Consider the following 24,701-nt stretch of genomic DNA (forward strand, 5'->3'; position numbering starts at 1 on the left):
GCTCACATCAGGAAATATTAACTGCAGTTGACAACATTGTGAGATATTCCTTAGGCTGAAAATCCTCTTCCATGCACAGGCACTGGAGATCCCCTCTGCACATCACCATTTAACCTGTCTGCCAAAGTCAATGTCAGCTTCCTGCTGTCTGTCTGCTCTCTCTGTAGGTGGTTCAGCAACTCAAAAAGAGCATCAGAATCTCATAAATATCCATCAGTGGGCTTCTTAAATTGGGGAAAAAAGCATATAAAGTTCTGATCTGATGCATATTTGAGAATGCTGTAATATGGTGATTCACTCCAAGTGATAACATCACCAATTAGTCAACTTTGCATTATCAAAGGATAATAAGGAAATAGATAATGAGCAAGAGGATTCATCTTGTCACAGCAGGAAGTGCCATGATTAGAATCCAGGAATCTCAGCTGTCATGTTGTCTAACCTTAAAGGAGTCATTTAGTCTTTATGCCTTTGATTCCCCCCACATCATGTGGCAGCATCAATCCTTGTTTCACATGTCTGCTGAGAGCAGTTAATGTCTGGAATGTTCTTCAGAGCTGCATGATGAACCAGTGCAAAATGTGTGCCCATATCTATCCTTCAGTGGGGTTTTATGACATTCCAGGCACATGCATGCTTGTATGTCTAGACTGTCCTGGCAGCCTGTAATAATTGGAGATCAAAGCCCACCAAAATGTACATCTGAGGTCAAGAGAGACAGGGAACTACTGCAGAGAGTCCAGTGGAGGCTCCAAAGGTGCTGAGGGCCCTGGAGCATCTCTGTCAGGAGCAAAGGCTGAGAGCCCTGGGGCTGTTGAGCCTGGAGAAGAGCAGCCCCAGAGGGGATCTGATCAATGCTCAGCTAAAGGGTGGGGGGCAAGAGGATGGGGACAGACTCTTCTCAGTGGTGCCCAGTGACAGGACAAGGGACAACAGGCACCAACTGGAACCCAGGAGGTTCCATCTGGAGATGAGGAGAAACTTTGTTGTGAGTGTGCTGGAGCCCTGGAGCAGGCTGCTCAGAATGGTCATGGACTCTCCTTCTTTGGAGAGCTTCCAAACCCACCTGGACATTGTGATCCTAGGCAAGCTGCTGTGGCTGCCCCTGCTTTAGCAGGAGGGTTGGATTGGATGATCTCCAGAGGCCTCTTCCAACCCTCATTATGCTGGGATTCTGTGAGTCCCATTTGATTTATGGGATTTCAGAGTTAATAAGTTTAAGGGTGTAGGGTTTTTATCACCAGAACACATGGGAGAGAATGATAAATTTATTTAATAGCAGCAGCATTACTTAGCACATCCTAGCAGGACATTCCACAGAGCACTGAGTGGTTTGTCTGATCATCTCCAGCTACAGATCCCACAGGAGCTGGAATCATCAGTTGTGTTTCAACTAAGCTTAATACAATAGCTTAATACAAAGTCTAAATACTGTAGCTTAAGTAGTACAGTGAAAATCACTGTAAGAGACCAGAGAGCCTATTTAAGATAAGCAGATGTAATTTAGATGATTGAGATGATGACCCTAAAGTTCTCAAATATATCCACACATATTCACACAGGTTTGTGGCCCAAACTGCTTGCCAGACTTCAGCTTAGTATCCATTACTCAGTTCTCAGAGTGCCTCAGAAAATTCAGAGAGACATTCTATCTCAAAAAATACAACCATTGAGAAAAACCTCATCTCCTTAGCAGGCAGGAAATGCTCAGAGCAGCACTGATGTTCCTTCTGCCAGCACTGCCTGGCTTCAGAAGGGATTGTAAAGGTCTTGAAACAGTGTCCTCTGGACAACCTACAAAATCATTTCAACTTCTCCAGCAGAAACAATATTCCACTGTCCTGACCTGAGCTAGCCCAGCACTGATTCTGTTCAGGAAAGGACTTCCCAGCTCAGGCTCTGCTCAGTGAGGCACTTTCTGAAGTTCAGGGCAGGTTTGCACAGCCAGGGGCTGCTTCTAGCAGGGAGAAGCTGATGGGGAGAGTTTCTGCCAATGTCTGGGCTGCAGAAAGGCTCTGCCTTGGCTTTGATCCTGGGCACACCAAGGGCACTGCCACATCTTGTCCCCCACCTTGGGGGCCAGGAAGGCAGAGGCAGCACCTATGGGGAGGAGTGGACAGGACAGGTGACCCTCTGCTGCCCAAAAAGGGATTCCATGGCATCTTCAGGAGATGGCATCTTCAGAAGACAGCTGAGGATTCATCAGGGTCAAGCCTGATGGCAGGTCTGCCTGGCTGGTGGCCCAGGAGGACTCTGCCCCTTCTTCCTTATGATCCCTGGGTTCCTGAATCCAGTTCCAGAATCCAGCTCCTGAATCTGCTTCCCATCTGCTGCTGAATCCAGTCTGGGACGTGCCCAGTGCCTGCCTCCAGCAGCAGTGGTGTCAGTGGAGACATCATTGCCATCAGGGGTTGGGTTCCATGTTGGTTTGTGTCTTTTTGTCTCTATTTCATGGGACTGGTCTTCTTTCCATCCCAGCTGGTTTAGTTTCTTTCCTACCTGGTCAGTTTCTCTCCTACCTGATCAGTTTCTCTCCTTCCTTCCCTTTCTCCTCCCTTTGGGAAGCAGAGGGTTCATGGAGAGCTTCTGGCACTTGTTTAGTGGCTGGTCCAGCCTCAACCCTTGACATCCATCAATAAAGAATTATAAGAAGAATAGCAGAAAGAGTTTTGCTACTATGACTTACAGCGTGTGCAGCACACCTCAATACCACGACAAGCAAGATCTCAAAAGCTAGGAGAAGAAGGGATAAACGCTGTGTTTGCACAGCAGATGGAAACAGGATGGGTTAAACAGGCTGACAGTATGAGAAGCTGCAACTTGTAAATTAACAATGCTTTCTGAAGTGTCAAAACAACTCATCAGTCTGATGTAAATCCTGAAAGATTCCCCAAAAGAGTCAACCTATTCCTGCAGAAAACTGATTAGTAAGTCTAGTATTGATCCATGGAAAGCCTGTGATGACTTTGCCTTTCCCTCGGCAAGCTCTCCCCACAGCAACATGCTGGGAATTCATGGGGATGGCCCATGGGGAAATCATTAAGCAAAAATAATGAAAGGAGAGAAGAAAATTAAGCAAATCTCAAAAGTTTTCTCTGTGGGTTTCTCAGTTCTCCTCTTAATGTCACGCTCAGCAAAAAAACCAAAACCCTAAACAACAACCTGTCCATCTAAGGGACATTATTCCTGAGATTCACAGCACCTCCTTGAAGGCACCTACACTAATTCTGCCTGGGGAAAAATGAAAATGATGTCTACAAGGTTAAAAGCCAACATCCTTGTGCGTCTCTGAAAGCAAGAGGATCGTGGAGCTCTTGTGCTGAAGCAAGTCAAGAGAAGGGCAATGAAGCTGGTGAAGGGTCTGGAGAAAAAGTCTGGTGAGGAGCAGCTGAGTGAACTGGGGCTGTTCAGCCTGGAGAAAAGGAGGCTGAGGGAAGACCTTCTGGCTCACTACAACTCCCTCACAGGAGGTTGGAACCAGGTGGGGGAGGTGGCTTCTTCTCCCAAGAAACAAGTGCTAAAACAAGAGGAAACTGCCTCAAGTTGCACCAGGGGAGGTTTAGGTTAGCTGTTGGAAGAAACCTCTTCACTGAAAGGGTTCTCAAACACTGGAACAGGCTCCCCAGGGAGGTGGTTGAATCCCCCTCCCTGGAGGTGTTTAAAAGATGCAGAGATGTGATGCTGAGGGACATGGTTTAGCACCAGACTTGAGTTAGAGAATGGTTGGATTGGATGATCCTGAAGATCTTTTCCAACCAGAGTGATACTATGATTCTATGTATTAGAACTTTCTTACACTAAGTTGCAGCGAACCTATTCAGACACAAAAGACCAAGAGTAGTGCAAAAGACTTTATTTAGAACTTCAGTCTGTATGATCCTAGGTTTTTAGGTTCCAGTGAGGTACTTTGGGAAGTATAGCATGGATCTAACTCCACTCCACTCTAAGTTTTACTTCCTCTGTAAGAAACTCCTGTCAAACACCTGCTCGGTCTCCTCTCTTCTCTTCCCACAGCTACATCACTTCTCCAACAGGCCTTTCTGTCTCTGCTGAGGAGTTTGGATGCTCCAATGGAAATACACGTTTGGACATACATGAGTAGATATTTTAATCTAATATCAGTGGAACCTTGTTGCCTGTTCAGATGTTTTCCCATAAGGTTATAGCAATTTCTCACTGTTGTAAGGAGAAAGGACTCACAAGGAAATCTGCAATGTCAGTGTGCAGTCTGCATACAAAAGACACTTGCCCTGCTCTTCCCAACCAGGCTCTTTACTGAATGTTTCTCCCCAAGATGAAATATGTTTCTCTCCAAGATGAAATTACACCTGCCTGCAGAGATGCCACTCTGACCAAGGACAAGACAGGAAAGAGCAGTTTATCATTTTTTCACAAGAGGTTTTTAGCCCTTTTTTCTCCATCTTGAAGCCCAGTGAAAATGCAGCTAAATGTGGTTTCCTACTACCAGCCAAAACACAATGAATGGCAGCTGACTACAAATACAGACCTGTGCTTTTTTCTGTCTGAAACTCAGCAGCCACTTCTACCATGTCATTTGTATGCACACTTCTGCTCTTCCATGGACACCAGCCAGCCACTTTAAGCAAAAGATCAATCCATTTCCTAATTAGAGATGGGAATTAATGGACACTGAAATGACCATTTTAAATAGGGCAGGCCCAGAACAATGACTTCCTGAGGTGTTGCATGCCCTAGAGCGTTTCCTTTGTCATGTTTTGAAACTCTACACTCTCATCAATGATTTATGGTGTCTAGGTGCTGTTTGACAGGACTTTCAACGCCTGTGGTGATAAAGAAAACCTTTATTGTACCTTGAGCTTTCACCAAATGCTTAGAAATTTCATAAGAGTTCTTGCATTTGTCCTTCATATTTCCAGAGCTTACAGAAAACAACTTCAAACTACCTGCCTCTTCATACAGAATAATGCTGACGAGCATCTGGTTAATCAGAGAATCAGAGAAGTGTTTGGGGTGGAAGAGACCTTTCAGATCATGGAGTACAACCATTAACTAGCACTGCCAGATTACCACAAGACCACATTCCTCAGCATCATATCTGCCTGGCTTTGAAACTCCTCCAGGGATGAGGACTCCACCACTGCCCTGGGTATCCCGGACCAGGCTTTGACAACTCTCAAGGGAAAGAAAACATTCCTCACATCCTTATGTCCAATCTAAACCTCCCCTGGAACCCCCTCTTGCCCTATCACCTGTTCCTTGGGAGAAGAGACCAACTCTCACCTCCTTTCAGGGAGCTGTAGAGAGCTAGAAGGTCTCCCCTCAGCCACATCTTCTCCAGGCTGAACAACCCCAGTTCCCTCAGCTGCTCCTCACCAGACCTGTTCTCCAGACCCTTTACCAGCTTCATTGCCCTACTTTGCACACGCTCCAGCCCCTCAATGTCCTTCTTGGAGTGAGGGGTCTGAAACTGAACCCAGGATTTGAGGTGTGGCCTCACCAGTGCTGAGTAGAGGGGTACAAACACCAAATGAGCCATACTAACTTTCTCCACCTCCAGAACAAGCTTAATTCCACTGGCCTCACACCATAATTCTCTGACTGGGTACCTAACCTTGTTGTGACAGCCCAATTAGTTCTGCTGGCAACATTAATGAGATGATCATTATTGGAGAAACACAGTGAGCAAGCCTGAATTTTATGCAGCCCTCTGGTTAAAAGGGGATATTACAACATTAATAGAAGGAGACATCAAAAAGCATTTAGCCACACAAAGGAATTCAACAACTGTGTTTAAATTTAATCTAACATATGATGAAGAGACGAGCTGCAGCACAAGCCTGTCACTGCTGCTCACACATTATTATTTATGGCTCCATATATAGGACCACCTCCGTGGCTTTAGCAGACAGAAATTTTAATGCCTTCTGACACAACTGGGTTGAGCCATCTATTATCACCCACAAATCCTTCAAAAACAAATAATGCCTCACATAATGATGCCCTTCAACAGTGATCAAATGACCTGGTTTAAGGAAGACCAGTGAATCACAAAATGGTAGGGTTTGGAAGTGACCTCTGGAGATTGAGTTCAGCCCCCCTGCTCAAGCAGTGCACCCACAGCAGCTTGCCCGGGATCACAATGCCCAGCTGGGTCTGGAATCTCTCCCAAGGAGGAGACTCCACAACCTCTCTGGGCAGCCTGCTCCAGGGCTCCATCACCCTTAAACTAAAGAAGTTCCTCCTCACGTTTAGATGGACCTTCTTATGTTCAAGTTTGTCCTGTTACCCTTTGTCCTGTCACTGGGCACCACTGAATAAAGCCTGGTCCTATCTTCCTGACACCCACACTTGAAGTATTGCTCAGATCTCCCCTCAGTCTTCTCCTTTCCAGACTAAAAAGCCCCAATTCTCTCAGTCTTTCCTCATCAGAGAGATGTTCCAGTCCCCTCACTATCTTTGTAGCCCTTTGCTGTACCTTCTCCAGCAAGTCCCTGTCCTTCTTGAACTGGGAAGCCCAGAACTGGACCAGTACTCCAGATGTGGCTTCACCAGGACAGAGTAGGGGTGCAGAAGAACCTCCTTCAACATGCTGGCCACAGTCTTTTAATGCACCACAGACCACCACTGGCTTTTCTTGGCCACAAGAGCTCATGGTCATCCTGCTCTCCACTGGGACTCCCAGGTCCTTTTCCCCAGAGCTGCTCTCCAACAGATCAGCCCTCACCCTGTACTGATCTGTGGGGTTGCTCTTCCCCAGATGCAGGACTTCACACTTGCCCTTGTTGAATTTCATTGGATTTCTCCCTGCCTAGCTCTCTAGCCTGTCCAGGTCATGCTGGATGGCAGCACAGCCTTCTGGCGTGTCAGCCACTCCTCCCAGAATATCTTTATCCTGGGCTTCAGATGAAAAGCCTTTAATATTAGGATCACACTCTTCACTGAATAAATGTCAGAGGAGTAAACTTGATAGAGCAATATATTTTCCATGCTCTAAAATGATGAATTTTAAAAAGGACTGAGAACATGAAACTACAAAGTTTTTAACCTCTAAGCAATAAATTCAAATACCAACCAGGTCAGTAACAGTCCAGTGTCAACTGTTAGCATGAAAAAATGGACCATGATAAATAATGAAGTATCAAGCTGCCAGGAAGGTATTTAGTGGGAACTGTGAGGATGTGTGTTATTCTTAATTATTCTCTGTGCATCTGGATGAGAAATGTTAAAGATAATGTTTCTCCCAACACTATTCCACTACTGTTTATAACCCAGAGCAGGAAAACTGTCAGCTTACCTCTTTAGATTCTTCCAGACACGGATCTTACTCAGCTTGGGTGCTTGCCAGTTTGTTTGCAACGTTACTTTCCTGAGAAGGGAAATATGACATGGAGCAATCAATGAAAGGTGAATCCTTGGGCTGGAGAGGCTTAGTGCACAATGCAGGTTTTGCTGATCTAAATGGTATCTGCTCTCTTAATTACATCTGTCTCCCACCATAGTGCTGACAGACTGAGTCTCATCAGTATTCAGCTGATTCCTGCTTCCTGCAGTACAGACAATTGCCCCTTCCATTTGAAATTGCACACCTTTCTGATCACTACTATCACTTATAAGCATGGAGAATGTAAAAGCAATGTTTTTTCAGGTGTAGATTGTTTTAATTTCTTGTAGCAAGCTAGATGAAAATTAAAAGGGCCAGCACCACGCAGTCCACTCTGCAGAAGGCAGTGAACATCTGCATCTCGAAACATCTGAACAATATGTAGGGAGACCTGTTTACTCCACTTTGCTTCACACTCTAGTGCATCAATGCATTTATTTACTCCCCTGCAACACTGGATCTATTTCATTATCCTGCCCAAACTCTCTTTATATTATAGGTGTAGTTGCAGCACACAGAGTTCTCTCTTCCAAAAGAAACAAGATCACTTGAGCTGCTAACTTCATGAGCTGCACTTAATCAAACATGAGAGAAGACAAGATCTCTGTCCTAAAGATCTCAACCAGGACAAGACCTTGGCAGGTCAGTCCAAATACAGCATAAGGTGCTTACAAAAATTAAATACTTTAGTGCGACAGACAACACACTATGCATCCCAGAACGGAAGAATAAGCTTTTCAGGATAAATACAATGGCTTTCCTGAAACAAAAAGTGGTATTAGCTAACCCAAAAGAATAATATTAACCTAAGAACCCATTGACACAGACAAGCTAGTTTTATCAAGATGTACCTATTGAAACTGGACCTCAAGCTCCTGGTTGATTTAATCTCCTGAAATACAAACTTCTTGCACCTTATTTCCATGACAGTGTGCCATCAAAGGCTGTAGCTACACTAAAATCAGCAGGAACAGGTAAGAACCAGGCTGCCCACGAAGACCCTGGTATGCCAAGCCAATAGCCTGGTCTTGACATTACCCACTCTAGCTCATGACGCTCAGCATAGATCCATGCTGGGAGTGAAGGGCTGGGGAGCAGCTCTGTGGAGATGGACTTGGGGATGCTGGGGGATGAAAAGGTGGACATCAGCCAACACCATGTGCTCTCAGCCCAGAGCCAGCTGTGTTCTGGGCTGATCCCCAGCAGTGTGGGCAGCAGCTGGAGGGAGGGGATCCTGCCCCTCTGTTCCTCTCTGCTGAGACCCCACCTGCAGTGCTGGGGTCAGCTCTGGAGTCCTCAGCACAGCAGAGACACGGAGCTGTTGGAGCAGGGGCAGAGGAGGCCACAGCAAGGCTGTGAGGGCTGGAAACCCTCCACGGTGTGGCCAGGCTGAGAGAGTTGGAGTTGTTCAACCTGGGGAAGGCTCCAGGGAGACCTTCTGGTGGCTCTTCAGGACTTAAAGGGTATGAATAGAAAGCTGGGGACAGACTTTTGAGCAGGGCCTGTTGTGACAGGACGAGGGGTGATGGTTTAAACTAGAAAAGGGCGATTTAGACCAGAGAGAAGGAAGAAATGTTTGACCCTTGGGGTGGAGAGAGCCTGGCCCAGGCTGCCCAGAGAGGTGGGAGATGTCCCATCCCTGGAACCATTGCAGGTCAGGTTGTTTGTGGCTCTGAGCAACCTGCTCTAGCTGTGGATGTCCCTGCTGACTGCAGAGTGTTGGACTGGATGACCTTTAAAGGTCTCTCTCTCCCACCCACTCTGTGACATCCTGCAGCCTGCCTCAGCTGGCACCTGGAGGCCGCGCTTGCAGTACAAAGGGCACAGCTCTCTAAAAGCAAGAACTAATTAAAGCAAAGATTTGCTAACCCGTTGGCTGCCTAACAGGCAGAGAGCCCAGCCCAGGGACGCAATGTAGATGGCGGCAGGGCCCGGCCTGGGGCGGGGAGGCCGTGAGGGAATGTGACAGCAGAGCCGATAGCAGGAGAGCCAGTGCCCTGAGGGGATATGACGGGAGAGCCGACGGCGGCAGAGCCAGTGCCGTAAGTGCCGCCCCCAGCCCGGGCCCCGCCATCCCTCGCCCCGCCATCCCTCGCCCCGCCATCCCTCGCCCCGCCATCCCTCGCCCCGCCATCCCTCGCCCCGCCATCCCTCGCCCGGCTCTCACCGCCCCTCGGCAGCTGCCGCCTCCCGGGGCGGAGCCGCGAGCGCGGCCTTGCCTTCTCTCCCCGCCCCGCCCCGGCCCGGTCCAGCTCGGCGGGACAGCGCCAGGCCTGGGCTGCGGGCTCTGCGCCGGTGCCGGCAGAACGGCTCCCTCCGCGCCTGAGCGGGGCCGGTGTGGCCGGCGGCCGTTTCTCGGTGTGCTGCTGGGCCCGGTAAGGAGCCCCCGTGTCCGGCGGTGCTGTGAGGAGAGCTCAGCTGGAGGGCAGGGTGCCGAGTTTCAGCGGGGCCGCGGGGAGCGGGGAGCTGAAGGAGGCCAGGCAGGGGATTGGGGCCTTTCTCTGTTGCAATTTACCTGTCCTTGGAACAAAACTCCGAGGCGCAGCTGAGAAGGCCACGCGTGGATGGGCATCAGGCTTCTGAGGGGGCAGGAAGCGCCTGGGCTTGGTCCTGAGTGTCTGATTCATGGGACGGTTTTCTAAAGGGAAATTTGGCTATGAAATTGAGTTAAATAGTTTGAAAAAGTTCCTGGTGTCATCCTGGAAATGCAGGAGCAGCGGAGTGAACTGGTGGTGGTTAGTCTGCAGAAGAGGAGGCTGAGGGAAGACCTCACTGCTCTCTACAACTCTCTGAAAGATTGCTGGAGGGAGGTGGGGGTTGGTCTCTTCTCTCCAGTATCAGGTAATAGAATGAGAGGACATGGCCTGAAACTGTGCCAGAGGAGGTTTAGGTTGGAGATTAGGAACAATTTCTTTGCTGTAGGAGTGGTCAGGCATTGGAACAGGCTGCTCAGGGAGGTGGTGGAGTCACCATTCCTTGAGGTGTGTGTCGGTGTGAGCTGAAATTCCCCCCCACCAACAATAACCAGGCTAGCCCAGTCTGGAAGCAAATGAAGGCTGTATTTACAAGCAGAGTCTACGATCTACGATGAAATGCAATGAATATGTACAAATATACAAAATTCACAACATTTACAAATATATACAATCAACAGAAAAGCACAACCAATCTCCCTTTGCTTCCCCCAAAGGGGACTTTCTCTCCCAGGAGCTTCCCTCCCAGACCCCCCTGGACAGAGAAGCAGAGTTAGTTAAGCAGAAAGTTGTTAACTTAGCTGCCAAGGTCAGTACGTGTTATCTTCAGCCAGAAGAGAAGAAGAAACAGCAGCCAGACAGTCCAGCAACTGCCCCCACTGCAGAACGCAGAATGTGCAGAATGCCTACTTTGTTTTGGGTAATAGTTCTTAAACATTTCTATCTATCCAATGGAAGTGTTTAGAACAATCAGTATTTTGCTTTCTTACACCCAATAGTGACTTATTTACACTCTTTCTCTGTTTTGAACTTTGCAAGGAAAAAATTAAAAAGACAGTTTCAAACCATCACAAGGTGTTCCAGAAATGTGTGGACATGGCACTTCAGGACATGGCTTAGTGGCCATAGTGGTGTTAGGTTGAAGGTTTGACTTGATCTTAAAGGTCTTCTCCAACCAAAGCAATTCTATGATTCTGAAATGAAAAAAACAACAACAACCCCCAACAAACTACAAACGAACCAACACCCCAGCTCTGCTGCCTTTGGGTTATAATTAGTGTGTGGAGAAGTTTCTTGATCACCTGTTACTGGGTGGAAATGGAGGTCCTGCAGGAGTGTGCAGGGCTAGCAGTATTAATATTGCCTACTGAGAAAATGGAGCTTCTTTCCTGCAGGTTTTCTTCTAACATGGGTTTGTTTAGCCTTGAGAAACACCTTGTCACTATGTTCCAGTCCTTAAGGGATGGATACAAAATGGACACTCCCTTTTTACATGGAGTTATGTGGAAAGAGAAGGTATGATGGGGAAAAGTTACTCCTGTGAGGATTCCGCTTGCACACAAGAGTTTTTCAGAACAAGGACAATCAGCTATGGGAGTAATTAAATAATCTTCCCAGGGAAGTGGTGGAGTCCCCAGGGTTGGACACTTTGAAGATTCATCTCGACATGGTGCTGGGCCAGCTCGTCTTGACCATGCTTCTGACAAGAAAGGTTGGACCAGATGATCCTTGAGGTCCCTTCCAACCTGTGATTCTGTGGTTCTATGAACATGCTTCCCATTTGCAGTGACATTATGTCACAGCAACCTCTTGCAAGTGGTGATTGAAGGCTTTGTCACCGTGTCTATAAGACCAAATGATTCATTGAAAAGCAGCTTGGATGATTCTGTGGCTTCCCTTTTTCAGAACCTTCAGAGAAGCACTAAGCTTGCTTTCTGCCCTGGTAGATACTACCTCAGCCTTGTGGGGTATATAAAAGCTGTGTGACAGCAGATGCAACTTTAAAGTTCTCTGTAAACATGTTATATTTGCTATTTATTTATGGGTTTTAATTTATTTATCTGCTGATGTTGGAGAACTTTTTTTTTCCTCTCACATTGGGAGCATGACTCAGTTGAGAGCATGGGCTGCCTGGTATTTGTTACATTTTATTCTTGATTTGGTAGACCAAATCTAAACAGAACAAGGAGGTTTCGCATTTGTGAGTGGGTGAGAGGCTTAGTCTGAAGGCAAAAAACCTTACCATTTTCTAAATTACTATGATTTTATCCAAGTGCTCCTGTAATTCACTACAGGTTTGAAAGGAACGCTGTTCAGAATTCATTGCTAAGTGGTAATTGTTACTGACTGCTTACCCAGCAGATCTTGAGGTGCTCCACTTTGTTCAGCATCAGTGCTTTGTAGGGTGTCAGTGCTTGTTTCATAGAATTACAGAATAGAATGACAGAATCTTTTGGTTGAAAAGACTTCTAAGATTGTTGAGTCCAATCCTTAACACAGCACTGCCAGGTCACCACTAAACCATGTCCCTGAGCACCACATCTCCATGGCTCTGAAACCCCTCCATGGATGGGAACTTCACCCCTGCCCTGGGCAGCCTAGGCCAGGCCTTGACAACCTTTTTGGGGAAGAAATTATTCCTTATGTCCAACCTAAACCTCCACTGGCACAACTTGAGGCCATTTCCTCACTTGTTGCTTGGGAGAAGAAAGTAGGTCTTTTATCATTATAGGTAATTCAGTTGTTCTTCCCATGCAGTAGAACCTGTTCTCTTCTTCTGTTTCCATTTGCAGTGCTGAGCCATGATGCCAGTCTCAGCAGATAGCTCTGGTAGCAGTGAAAAGTGGCACGTGGATTTGAGCCAGAGTAGCTCTGGTTTGGACTACTCAGAAGATACATTTGAGTCCTTCAGTGAAGAGGAAGAAGGCTGCTGGCAGGAAGAGAGCAAACCATCTGAATCATGTTCCACAGAGGATTTAGAGGGGTCTGCTGTGTCAGATATGTTGGAAGGACAAAATCATGCAGGTATGTAGAGCTTGCCAGGCTTGAGACCTGACTTTCACAGCTTTAAATCAGCAAAAGTGGCTCAGTACTCAGACACTGAGGTGCTGGAGTGGGTCCAGAGAAAGACAGTGAAGCTGCTGAAGTCACCTCAGTGTCTTTCTTGGAGTGAGGGACAAATTTGAACCCAGTGTTTGATTGTAGCTTCAGCAGCCCCAAATACAGGGGGAAAATCTGTACTTTGGTCCTGCTGGCCACACTGTTGGTGGTTCAAGCAACAGGATGCCAGTAGCCCTCATAGCCACCTGGGCACACACTGGTTATCTCCAGCCACTGTTTTCCGACACCCCTAGGTTCTGGGCAGTTTTCAGCCACTCTGACCCAAGCCTGGAGCATTCATGGGGTTGTTGTGACCCAAGTGGAGGACCTAACACAACTGACCATATTTTACTAGTCTGTTTAGTGTTTTTCTCTTTCTCTGCAGCTGTACAGGTACTAGGAGTGTGGATTTTCTCCCTTTCAAAACCAACACAACTTCAGAATTCATTTTGTGGAAAGTTGTTCCCCTGTTAATTGGTTGTGTTAATTCTTGAATTAGATGTTTGCTGTGGTTTAGTTCCTTTCCCAAGCTGAGGGAGGCAGCAGGGCACTGATTTTGGCAAGAACAATGGAGCAGCTTTAACCAACACAAGGCTGTAGTGTCTGGAGGAGGAGGAGGAGGGAAGAGAGGCAGGAAGGATGGTGTTTGCATGTAGTGGTTATGCAAGCAACTGTGTGAGCAGATGGTGGGATGCAAGTCCTGCTTAAGTCTTTCTAGAAACTGGGTCAGAGATACTATTTTTAATTGAAGAAAAGAGCAAGAAAGCTGTAGTTGAGCAAAAAATAATGGAAGCAGAAGGGGAATCTTCCTCAGTCTGTATGTACACGAGAAGGGAACACACTCAGAAGTTTTGTAGGTCACCTGGAAGATTGGTTAGCAAGGGAGATCCTCCTGCTCAGATACATCATGGCATTGCATTTGCATGGTTGCATCCTCAGACTGTCCATGTATTGTAGGGTAGGAAGACCTGAGATCATTCTCAGGCTGCTCTTAGTTGTGTAGCCCATTCACAGTGCTGGTGAGTCAACATTAGGAGTTCTGACTCATCTTCAGCATTTATCTTTCTATGACTGGTTTTCCAAGGCTGCCATGTAGTCAAGTGAGAAGACACTTAATGTAGATCATCTCAGCTATAGTAGAGACAGTCCTCTTAAAATACTTCAGAATCTTGTGACCATGTGATTCATAGAGAAGTTGAAAAGGAGCTGAGGAGTTCAAGTTCATTGAGGGAATGATAAGCTACAGTTTAACACTGAGGAAGCTTTTCATCTCCACAGAGCTTTCCCTTGAAGGTCACACTTAGGAAGATTTTATCCTCTTAATTTCAGGCAACATTCTGCATTTTGTTTGTGTCCTTTGGTGGGCAAGGAGAGCACAGCCAGAGTGGTCACTCAGCCTTGAGTAGCAAGTTCTATTTCCATAGCTTGTGTTGATGTGCATTGTGATGCATTGTCTTCTCTCTGCCTGTCCTATTGCTTGTCCTCTCATCAGCAAAGCACTTTCCAGGTAGATTGCTATGGTGCTTCTGACCACTGTCAATAAGAAGAGCACAAAATGAGGCTCATGCTTAAGCTTCTTTCATGCAAGCGCAGTACACAGTCATGTGGCTGACAGGTTATCCCCAAATTCATTAGCATCATGGAATCATTAAAGCTGGAAAAGACCTCTAAGGTCATTGAGTCCAACTTTTAACCCAGCACTGCCAGGTCCCTCAGCACCACATCTGCATGTTTGTTGAACGCTTCCAGGGATGGGGATTCTACCACTGGTGAGGCCACATTTCAAATCTTGGGTTCAGCTGTGGGCCCCTCACTCCAAGAATAACATTGAGGGGCTGGAGTAGGTCCACAGAAGGGCAAAAAAGCTGGTGAAGGGTCTGGAGAACAGCTCTGGTGAGGAGCAGCTGAGGGAACTGTGGCTGTTCAGCCTGGAGAAAAGGAGGCTGAGGGAAGACCTCATTGCTCTATGACTCCCTGAAAGGAGATTGGATCCAGATGGGTGTTGGTCTCTTCTCCCAGGCAACAAGTGATAGGAGAAGAGGAAACAGTTTCAAGTTGTACCAAGGTTTAGGTTAGGCGTTATTAAGAAACTTGTTCACTGAAAGGGTTCTGAAACACTGGCCCAGGTTGCCCAGGGCAGCAGTGGAGTCCTCATTCCTGGAGGGTTTTCAAAGCTGTGGTGCTGAGATATATGGTTTAGTGGTGATATATGGTTTGGTGCTGGGTTAACAATTAGACTTGATGGCCTGGAATTTCTTTTCCAACCTAAACAACTTCCTGTAAAACTGAGGGTATCCTTCACCATGCTGGAGGACCTTCACTTACTTTGCATTCCCATCTGTAATGAACAGGCTGATATTACAGTCAGTTTGTATCAGTCCTGTATAATCTGCACACATCTCTCAAACACCATTTGCTGCCTGGGCTGTCAGCAGGTTACCCCAAACTGCTGTGCTCAATTATACAAATGCAATTTAGATAATGAGGAAAGTGTTATCTTGAGATGCATGGTCACAGTCTTTCTGAAGAGGAGTTATCAGTTACTGCCTTTCAGAATTACCTCTCCTTTAGCCATTTTATCTTCTTAACATAGAGTGTGAGTAGAGCATAACAACAGCAAAATGCCTGCTATTTTCCTATTAAGTCAAAGTTAGACATCAAAGGAAAGGGAAACTCAGTAAAGATGATTTTTATTTTGCTCCCTGCACTCACAGAGATTCAAATGTCAGGCTTCAAGCTGTAGCTGCATACAGAAAGCCAAGTCTATGTAGGTCACTTTAGTTATAACCCACCCAGCGGGGTTTAGAATGTAGACATGAAGCTTAGCTTATCTCCTTTGCTACACACTGAGTGCCTCTGTTATCACAGCAGCTTCTTAGGCCACTTTGTTGTGCTTTGCTTTCTAAATACTCCCATGTTCTGTGACCTTACTGCTGTACGGTGCATCCCTCTGACTTGATGTCCGTGCTGGTGGTGTCTGGTTTTGCTGCTGCTGTCACCTGTCCCTGCCTCATTGCTCTGCAGGCAGGAGGACGTGGGGATGGATGGAGGAGTCTGGGCAGCCAAGCGTCAGCAAAATGTACTCTGGAACAGTAATTGGGGCTGGCAGGGATCCTCTGTGGACAGACGTGCAGTGACATTTCAGTCTGCCACCACAAATGGAGATGGAGCATTGGAGCATGTCTGCTTCAAAGACAGAAAGGAGGGAATACATGAAAGACATGAGCAAGAAAGCCAAGCACCACAGCAAGTGCACAGCTCCCCTTGTATCAGTCTCTTCTTTCTGCTGAAGGACAGGAGGATCTTGTGTAACTGGAAGAAAATCTGAGTGTCTAAAGAATCATTGTATGGTTCCAAGACTCCCTTCTCAGGATTTAACTCTCTGCTGACTGTTCTCATCAATTTTGTCCTTGTTTCAGTAAAATCATAGTCCTTTATCCTTGATAATTTTGATTATTTTGATTCTTTCTGAGCTTGGTTACTGTTACAGAATCACAGGATGGTAGGGGTTGAAAGGGACCTCTGGAGATCATTGAGTCCAATCCCCCTGCCAAAGCAGGTTCACCTAGAGAAGGATACAGAGGAACACATCCAGGTGGGTTTGGAATCTCTCCAGAGATGAGACACTCCACTACCTCTCAGGGCAGCCTGCTCCAGTGTTTTGCAGCCCTTAAATTAAAGAAGTTTCTCCTCATATTTAGGTGGAACTTCTGATGTTTGGGTTTGTGCCTGTTACCCCTTGTCCTGTCACTGGACACCACACTCCTCCTCATCCCCGTTAAACATGAATTAGTTAGTGCTAAACATGAATTAGTTACTATTAAACATGAATTAATATTAAAATTAATATCAATATGAATAATATTAAATTGATGCTGTTGTCCACCAGCTTTCCCAGGTCTTTCTCCACAAAGCTGCTTTCCAGCAGGTCAGCCCCTGATCTGTACTCGTGCAGGGGGTTATTCCTTCCTAGGTGCAGAACTCTACACTTGCCATGGTTGAAGTTCTTGAGGTTCCTCTCCCCCAACTCTCCATCCTGTCACAGAATGCCAGGTTGGACAGGACCCCAAGGACCATCCAACCATGTGTCTAGGTCTGTCTGAATGGTGGCACAGCCTTATGATATGTCAACCAGTCCTCCTAGTTTGGTGCAATCAGCAAACTGACTGAGGGTACACTGTCCCTTCATCCAGATTGTTGATGGAGTAGAACGACATCTCTTGAGGCCATACAGTGCTACATGGTGTCATTAGGTGGTGATGCTCATGAAATACTGTATTGATTGGCTGTGTTTAAGCCTGTGGAAAATCTCCCACTAAGCATTGAATGAAGTTGTAAATCCATCCATACCTGCCCGTCTCCCAGCTCTAATTTATTCTTCCATGCCGCTGGGAAGGATAAGAGCAGATGAAAAGGGAAAGAGACTGTTTGAACAAAGTCATAGAAAGAATTAAGGAAATGATCAACGAAGCTTTTAGGGGAAAGGATTCTCTAATGTAATTGCATTGCCTCAAAAAATGTAATGCCTGCCTGTAGGCTGTAGAATGTCTGTGGAGTCTCCACCTGGAGTATGTGTCCAGCTCTGGAGTCCTCAGCACAGGAAGGACACGGAACTGTTAGAGTAGGTCCAGAGGAGGCCACAGCAATGATGGGAGGAGTGGAATCCCTCTGCTGTGAGGCCAGGCTGACAGAGTTGAGGTTGTTCAGCCTGGAGAAGAGAAGGCTCCAGGGAGACCTTAGAGCAACCTTCCAGTGTTTGAAGGGAGCTTGCAGGAGAGCTCGGGAGGGACTTGTTACAAAGTCATGGAGTGAATGGGCAAGATGTGATGGCTTCAAACTGGAAGAAGATGGATTTACATTAGACATTAGGAGGAAATTCTTCGCCATGAGAGTGGTGAGGCACTGGAAGAGGCTGTCCAGAGAAATTGTGGAGTCTTCAAGCCTGCAATTGTTCAAAGACAGATTGGATGAGGCCTTGAGTAACCCGGTCTGATAGGAGATGTCCCTGCCCATGTTGTATGGTTCAAACTAGATGATCTTGAAGGTGCCTTCCAACCCAACCCATTCTATGATTTGTTTGGTCTTGGTATTCTTAAAGGCACTGAGCACTGCTACACTGAGCAGTCTCCAAAACCAGTGAGGTCACCAGTTTCTCTTCTGGGTGGGAGGAGAAAAAGAAAAGGAAGAAGAAAAGAGGGTTGGAACTAGATGGCCTGTAAGGTTCTTTCCAACCCAAACCCATCTGTTTTTTTTTTATGGTATTTGAGATGTTTTCTAAAGTTAGAAATAGCCACAGCCTCTAATTTCTCAGTGCCTTAGGAATTGCTCCTTCAAGTTGCTAGATGAGCAGGTCCCTTCAAATATTAATTCTGTTTCAGCAAGCTACAGTTACAGGTAGGAAGAAACTAAATCTGTCACTGAAACTCAGTTTATTTAGTATCACAGCATTTAAGTAGTTGCTCTTCTAATCTACTTGTGCTCTGTCATTGACTAGTCTTAATTCTTTGTGGTTTGGAGACTGTTCATAATAGAGACCAGTGACAAGTAGTGTCCCTCAGGGGTCAGTACTGGGACCAGTGCTGTTTTAACGTCTTTGTTAGTGGCACTGAGGGCACCCTCAGCAGGTCTGCTGATGACACCAAGTTGTGTAGCCCAGTTGACACACTGGAGGGAAGGGATGGCATCCAGAGGGACTTGGACAGGCTTGAGAGGAGGGACCAAGCCAGCCTCATGTACTTCACTAAGGCCAAGTGCAAGGTTCTGCACCTGGGCAGGGGCAATCCCAAGTACAAATCCAGGCTGAGCAAGGAGTGGCTCAAGAGCAGCCTTGAGGAGAAGGACTTGGGGTGTCAGTTGGTGGAAAACCCCCCATGAGCCAGCAGTGGTGGCTGGCAGCCCAGAAGGCAGCTGTGTGCTGAGCTGCATCCAAAGAAGTGAGAGCAGCAGGACAAGGGAGGTGATTCTGCCCCTCTGCTCTGGTGAGACCCCACCTGGAGCACTGCAACCAGTTATGGTGTCCTCAGCATAAGAGGAACATGGAGCTGCTGGAGCAGGTCCAGAAGAGGGCACAAAGATGATCAGAGAGCTGGAGCACCTCCCCTATAGGGACAAGCTGAGAGATTTGGGGCTGTTTAGCCTGGAGAAGGCTCTAGGGAGACTGCAGTGCCTGGAGGGTGACTTTTTACAGGGATTGTAGTGTCAGGATGAGGGGCAGTGGTTTTGAGCTGGAAGAGGGGAGATTGAGACTGGAAGTGCTCCCTGGAAGTGTTCAAAGCCAGGTTGGATGAGGCTTTGAGCAACGTGGCCTTGTGGAAGATGTCCCTGCTAATGGCAGGGTTGGAACTAGATGATCTTTAAGGTCCCTTCCAACCCAACCAATTTTATGAATCTATGAATTTACTGTGCAAGCTCCTGTAGTTATTATCCAACGTGTATTTAAATCCTGAGCTGCAACAGCATTCCTGTCGTTGCCTCCAGGCTTGACACTGGGATTCTTTCTTCATTAGGTAATACAAGGTCACAGAGACAGAAGACAAATACTTTTTCTCTCTCCCTGGTGCAATAATTGATGCTTGTGTGTTGTTGATTTATGCCTGGCAGAAATGACTGAGCTGTTAGATGGAGAACTGGATGCTCTCCGGGCTTTTTGCACCCTGAAGATAAGCAACATGTGTCAACAGCTCAGCTCTGAGCAGGCAGAGAGTGGCAAGGTGAGGAAGCTGCAGCATGGACTCACAGCAAAGAAACCCCAGACAAGTGGCTCCAATCTCATTGTTCCTGATCAGCTGATGAACAGAATCCACCTGGAAAATATCCGAGAGACAGTTAAACAGGTACCCCAGGGAAGACAAAATGTAGATTTGGGCTGCACTTTTGGGAGAGCCACTGGGAAAAAAGGGCTTCTTGTAAGGATCAAATCAGGCTGGTCTTGCTGATGCCTGAAAGAGGTTAGGGCTTGAGAGCTCAAAAATTCCTTTTCCCACTTTTCTGTTAGCCACCACTGCAGAACTGCTGCCAGTGAAAAAAATGATTGTGAAATATAATCTGGTGATAAAATAATGATTTGTGTGACTGAACAAGGCTGGGGTGGTCAGTTACTGCAGGCCAAGATAAACCCTGCATCAAGTGAAGTAAAAAGCCTCATCATCTGGTTACATTTGCACCTCTTCGCTGAGGCAGTGGAACAGGCAGCCCAGGGAGGTGGTGGAGTCCCCATCCCTGGAGGTGTGCAAGGAACATGTGGGCATGGCACTGTGGAACATGGTTTAGTGGCCATGGTGGTGTTGGGTTGATGGTTGGACTTGATCTACCAACCTTAATGAGTCTATGATTCTTATTTATAGCAGTATTCTACGTGTCTGTGCTTGGAGATCAGTACAGAATGTCTGCAGCTGGGAAGGGATTTCTGATAAAAAATGAGCTTTGAATAGTAATTAGAGTCATTTATTTTGCTTTATCTCAATCGCATTTGCTGGCTTTAATTTATTGCCACAGAGCATTGGAAAAGTGACAGAATATTCCTCTGCAGAGCTTGTGCTAGGTGAGCAGGGACTCAGGCTTTGAAAGTCACTCCTCATAATTATTTCAGGCTTCTTCTTTGTTAAAATGGTTTTAATTTGCAGCAATCTGCATTTTTTTCATTGTGTTAGTATTTACTGCGCCTTTGGAATGTGTCCAGAGAAGAGCAATGAAGCTGGAGAAGGGTCTGGAGAACAGGTCTGGTGTAGAGCAGCTGAGGGAACTGGCCTGTTTAGTCTTGAGAAAAGGAGACTGAGGGGAGACCTCATTGCTCTCTACAACTCCATGAAAGAAGATTGGAGCCAGGTGGGAGATGGTCTCTTCTCCCATGGAACAAGTGATAGGACGAGAGGAGATGGCCTCAAGTTGCCCCAGTGGACATTTAGGGTTGGACATTTAGAAGAAACTTCTTCACTGAAATGGTTTTCAATGACTGGAACAGGCTGCCCTAAGAGGTGATTGAATCCCCAGCCCTGGAGGTGTAGAGTTAGGGAATGGTTGGAATTCAGTGATCTTACAGGCCTTTTCCAACCAAAAGGATTTTGTGATTCTTTATTTATGTTGGTAACACTAAGTCATTCCTGTGTCCATTTGTTTCTCTCTTTGCCTCCACTTCATAACATTTTTGTCCAGGGGAGGAAGACAACAAGAGAGGCTGGAGCCAAGACTTCCTAGGATTCATTTCACTGCTTTTTGTATTTATGTAGCCAGATGGAATCTGTGTAAATTGAATCAGAGAAAATTATTGATACTTTATAACTGCACATACTTGGAATGTCCATAATGCTAATAAATACACTTAAGATTTGGTGGTGGATGAACTAACAAGGAAATAATAGGTAGCACTAATAAGTAGCACTATTTGCCTTACAAAGAAAACTGTAGAATTTTGTTTGCCTTCTGACTCAGAGATGCATAAAGATACCTGAGATGATTCCTTCAGAGTTTATTTACCTCTTAGAATTTGCAAAGATAACCATAACCTCTGTGGTTGATATTTAAGGCTTGATGTGTACTGTCAGCAGAGGAACACTGCTGTGAATATGAGCATCAGGAAAGCTTTGCCTGTCGTAAGAAGAAATAGTTTATTCCAGATCAGTGCCGTGGTTCTGAGATGCAAGGAGATAATTTTAAATGAAACTGAGTTATCACAGAATCACAGAATGCTTAAAGTTGGAAGGGACCTTTAAAGCTCATCTAGTCTAACCATATGCAGTCAGCAGGGACGTCTGCAACTAGAGCAGGTTGCTCAGAGCTCCAAACAACCTGACCTGCTATAGTTCCAGGCATGGAGCATCTCCCACCTCTCCAGGCAACCTGGAACAGGGTCTTGCCACCCTCAGTGTCAAACATTTCTGCCTTCTCTCCAGTCTGAATCTCTCTCTTTTAGTTTAAACCATCACCTTTCTTCCTGTCACATCAGGCACTGCCCAAAATTCTGTCCCCAGCTTCCTGGTCAGCTCCTTGAAGTCCTAAAAGGACACCAGAAGGTTTCCCTGGAGCCTTTTCTTCTTCAGGCTGAACAAGCCCAACTCTCTCAGCCTGTCCTGAAAGGGGAATACCTGGAGAAAAGCAAATGTGTAATGTGCAAACATTCAGACAGGCTCTTCAAGATTATGGAATCATTTACAACTGCCTACAAAATTAAATCTTTGTTTTTAGGTGGTATTTCTCTATTCTTATTGATTGTTCCTAATGGAGTGCCCATCTTGCTGGGACAGACACTACTCATTGCATCCAAATCTCATCTTTCAGGTGACAGAAGCTGAAATCCACCGATCTTCAGTGTGCCCAGCCTGTCAGAAGAAGGAAGCAGAGCTAGCCAAGGTTGCCTTTCTCAGAAGAAAGAAGGTGCTGATGGAAAGTGCTTTAATCCAGGATAAACTGGAAGAACAGATTTACTGCAGAGTAAGCAAATACTGTTAACAAAAAAAAAAAAAAGTAGTAGTTTGTCTCATACTTTCTGTAGCTAAAGAATCCATAAGCCACATTTCCCCCTGAATTGTGACAGTATCAGACTGACCTGAATGCAGAGCAAGTCAAAATAGAGTTTGGCTCCATAGCATTAACAGAATGCCCAGGACTAACACACTGATTGAGTCATTTGATTGATGGAGGCTGAAGGTCTTTCCCAGGATGCCCTGGAATTGTTTTGGGTACAGCTTGATTATTTCCCCACAGTTTGTTTTCTGTCCAAGACCAAATGGTAAATCCCAAAAGAATGGGATAGTAGGTAATCATGTCCATACTTGTCTTCCTTACTCATCCTTTGAGTAGGAGTCTCAGAATAGAACACTGCAAGGTAGAATCACAGAATTGTCTTGGTTGGAAGAGACCTCCAAGATCAACCATTCACCCAGTACTGCCAGGTCTCCACTAATCCATATCCCTCAGCACCACATCTCTGTGGCTTTGAAACCCCTCCAGGTAAGGGGACACCACCATTGCCCTGGGCAGCCTCTGCCAGGCCTTGACAGCCCTCAAGGGGAAGAAATTGTTCCTCGTGTACAACCTAAACATCCCCTGGGGCAACTTGAGGCCTTTTTCTCATGCTGTGGAGGCTAAGCCCTCTCAGATGCACTGAGATTTCTTGGAAGAACTCTCTTCTCTTTGCTATCACAAATATTCAAGCTTTATTGTTAGGAAATATCTCTGGATTCAAATATTCAAATATTCAAGCTTTATTGTTAGGAAATATCTCTGGATTCAAATATTCAAATATTCAAGCTTTATTGTTAGGAAATATCTCTGGAACATATGGTGGCCAATGTTACCTGAAACTTGGGGAATTCCTTGGGTCTCCTGTGGCTCTTCCTCATCTTCCTGAAGGAAGAATTCTTTTCTCACTTTTGCAAGGGAGTCAGACTGAAAGTAGGTTGTAGATACCCCATTCCTGTAAACCTTCCAGGTCAGCCCAGACAGCACTCTGAGCTGAAGATGTCCCTGCTGATTACAGGGAGGTTGGACTAGATGACCTTTAAAAGTCTCTTCCAACCCAAACCAGTCTGTGATTCTGAGCAATGAGTAACTCATGCTGTCTGAAGCCCTGAGATCTACCCTCCTGTGTTCGTGAGCAGGGTGGGAGTTTGGCTGCTGTGCCACACACTCCTTTTCTGCCTAATGCACCAGTCTGCTGCTTTTTGACTCCTATTCATTCCATACCTCAGATCTGAGAACTTCAAAGTGAGGCTTCACTCTTTTCCTGATGTTTTTCTCCTGGCTTCCCTGCACAGGCCTTTTCCTTCTCCTCCTTAGGGAAAAAAACTACCTTGTGGGGCAGATCACTTGCCACACTCTTCAACAAGGATTTTACACAGACCTTCAATATCATCGAGTCCAAGCTTCAACAGGGAAGGATTGGATGTAGCTGCCAATGGTAGACCTGTGATACAGGAATGAGAAATGGTGGGAATACAAACCCAATTCATTTCCACATTTCTTTTTCTTTCAGGATGTGATTACACTTCTAGGAGAAGCACTCAGAAACCTTCCCAAACCTTCAGAGGATCCCAAGGACTTATGGCAAAGGCTGAAATGTCCAAAGATGTAAGGCCTGAAATTAGTAAAGATAACTCAAGGACATAAAGAACTGGGAGAGTCTTGTACTGAATGCCAATCATGGTGGCTGTAACCTGCTCTGGCAGTGATGAATTGGGTGGTGGTGCAATGCTCTTGCAGGTGGAACCAGATATGCCCAACCTGCTGGTGTCTGGGGTGTGAGTCAACTGCTTCATCCTTCCCAAATGCAAATATTGCAATTGAACCACACACTTTTGTCAAATTACAGGAGCCAACACCTCCTATTATTAATCTGACAAGTAATAAGTATTGTTTTTCATGGAATGGCTTCTGGGATTTCAGAGCAGCTCACAGCTGCTTCCATCCATAAGGAAATGATTCCATTTTTCAGGCCAGGGAGGTGTAATTACTGGCTTTCAGCTCAATCTTTGCCCACTGTCTCATGTTAAATTGAAAGTGAGAGCCCCAGGTGGAGGAGAAAAAGAAGGTTGCAAAGTAACTGTAGGAAGGAGTAAAATGAAATGGGGTATTTATAGACCTGGAATAATGAGACTGTAACAGAAATTAATCAGCAAGGCTGCAGATGCCAACAGGACATGAAATGATAATAAATTAATTATAGAACCTGTGTAGGATAGGTGTCCAGGAGGAGAAAAAACAAGATTAAAAAACATAGAATAAAATTGGAATAAGATGCTAAATAATATTTTTGACCTGTTTTTAATCTA

The 24,701-nt window shown here is 46.0% G+C and overlaps 1 protein-coding gene across 1 annotated transcript; it reads left to right on the plus strand.

Moving 5' to 3' along the window:
• Positions 1-12,641: 12,641 nt before the first annotated feature.
• C17H8orf48 (chromosome 17 C8orf48 homolog) lies at positions 12,642-24,004 on the plus strand. The gene is made up of 7 exons (XM_054388868.1): positions 12,642-12,861; positions 12,960-12,970; positions 13,322-13,329; positions 15,961-16,028; positions 19,537-19,769; positions 22,210-22,362; positions 23,906-24,004. The coding sequence occupies exons 1-7, from the start codon at positions 12,642-12,644 to the stop codon at positions 24,002-24,004; spliced, it is 792 nt and encodes a 263-aa protein (XP_054244843.1).
• Positions 24,005-24,701: the final 697 nt, after the last annotated feature.

The sequence above is a fragment of the Indicator indicator genome, chromosome 17, assembly GCF_027791375.1.
Source record: "Indicator indicator isolate 239-I01 chromosome 17, UM_Iind_1.1, whole genome shotgun sequence".
Lineage (NCBI taxonomy): Eukaryota > Metazoa > Chordata > Aves > Piciformes > Indicatoridae > Indicator > Indicator indicator.

Bases quoted from the DNA above. Each gene is read 5' to 3' on its own strand.
- C17H8orf48 (XM_054388868.1), top strand. From the start codon at position 12,642: ATGCCAGTCTCAGCAGATAGCTCTGGTAGCAGTGAAAAGTGGCACGTG. The intron at 19,770-22,209 runs GTACCCCAGGGA...CTCATCTTTCAG, and splicing joins TCCGAGAGACAGTTAAACAG to GTGACAGAAGCTGAAATCCA. The intron at 22,363-23,905 runs GTAAGCAAATAC...TTTTTCTTTCAG, and splicing joins AAGAACAGATTTACTGCAGA to GATGTGATTACACTTCTAGG.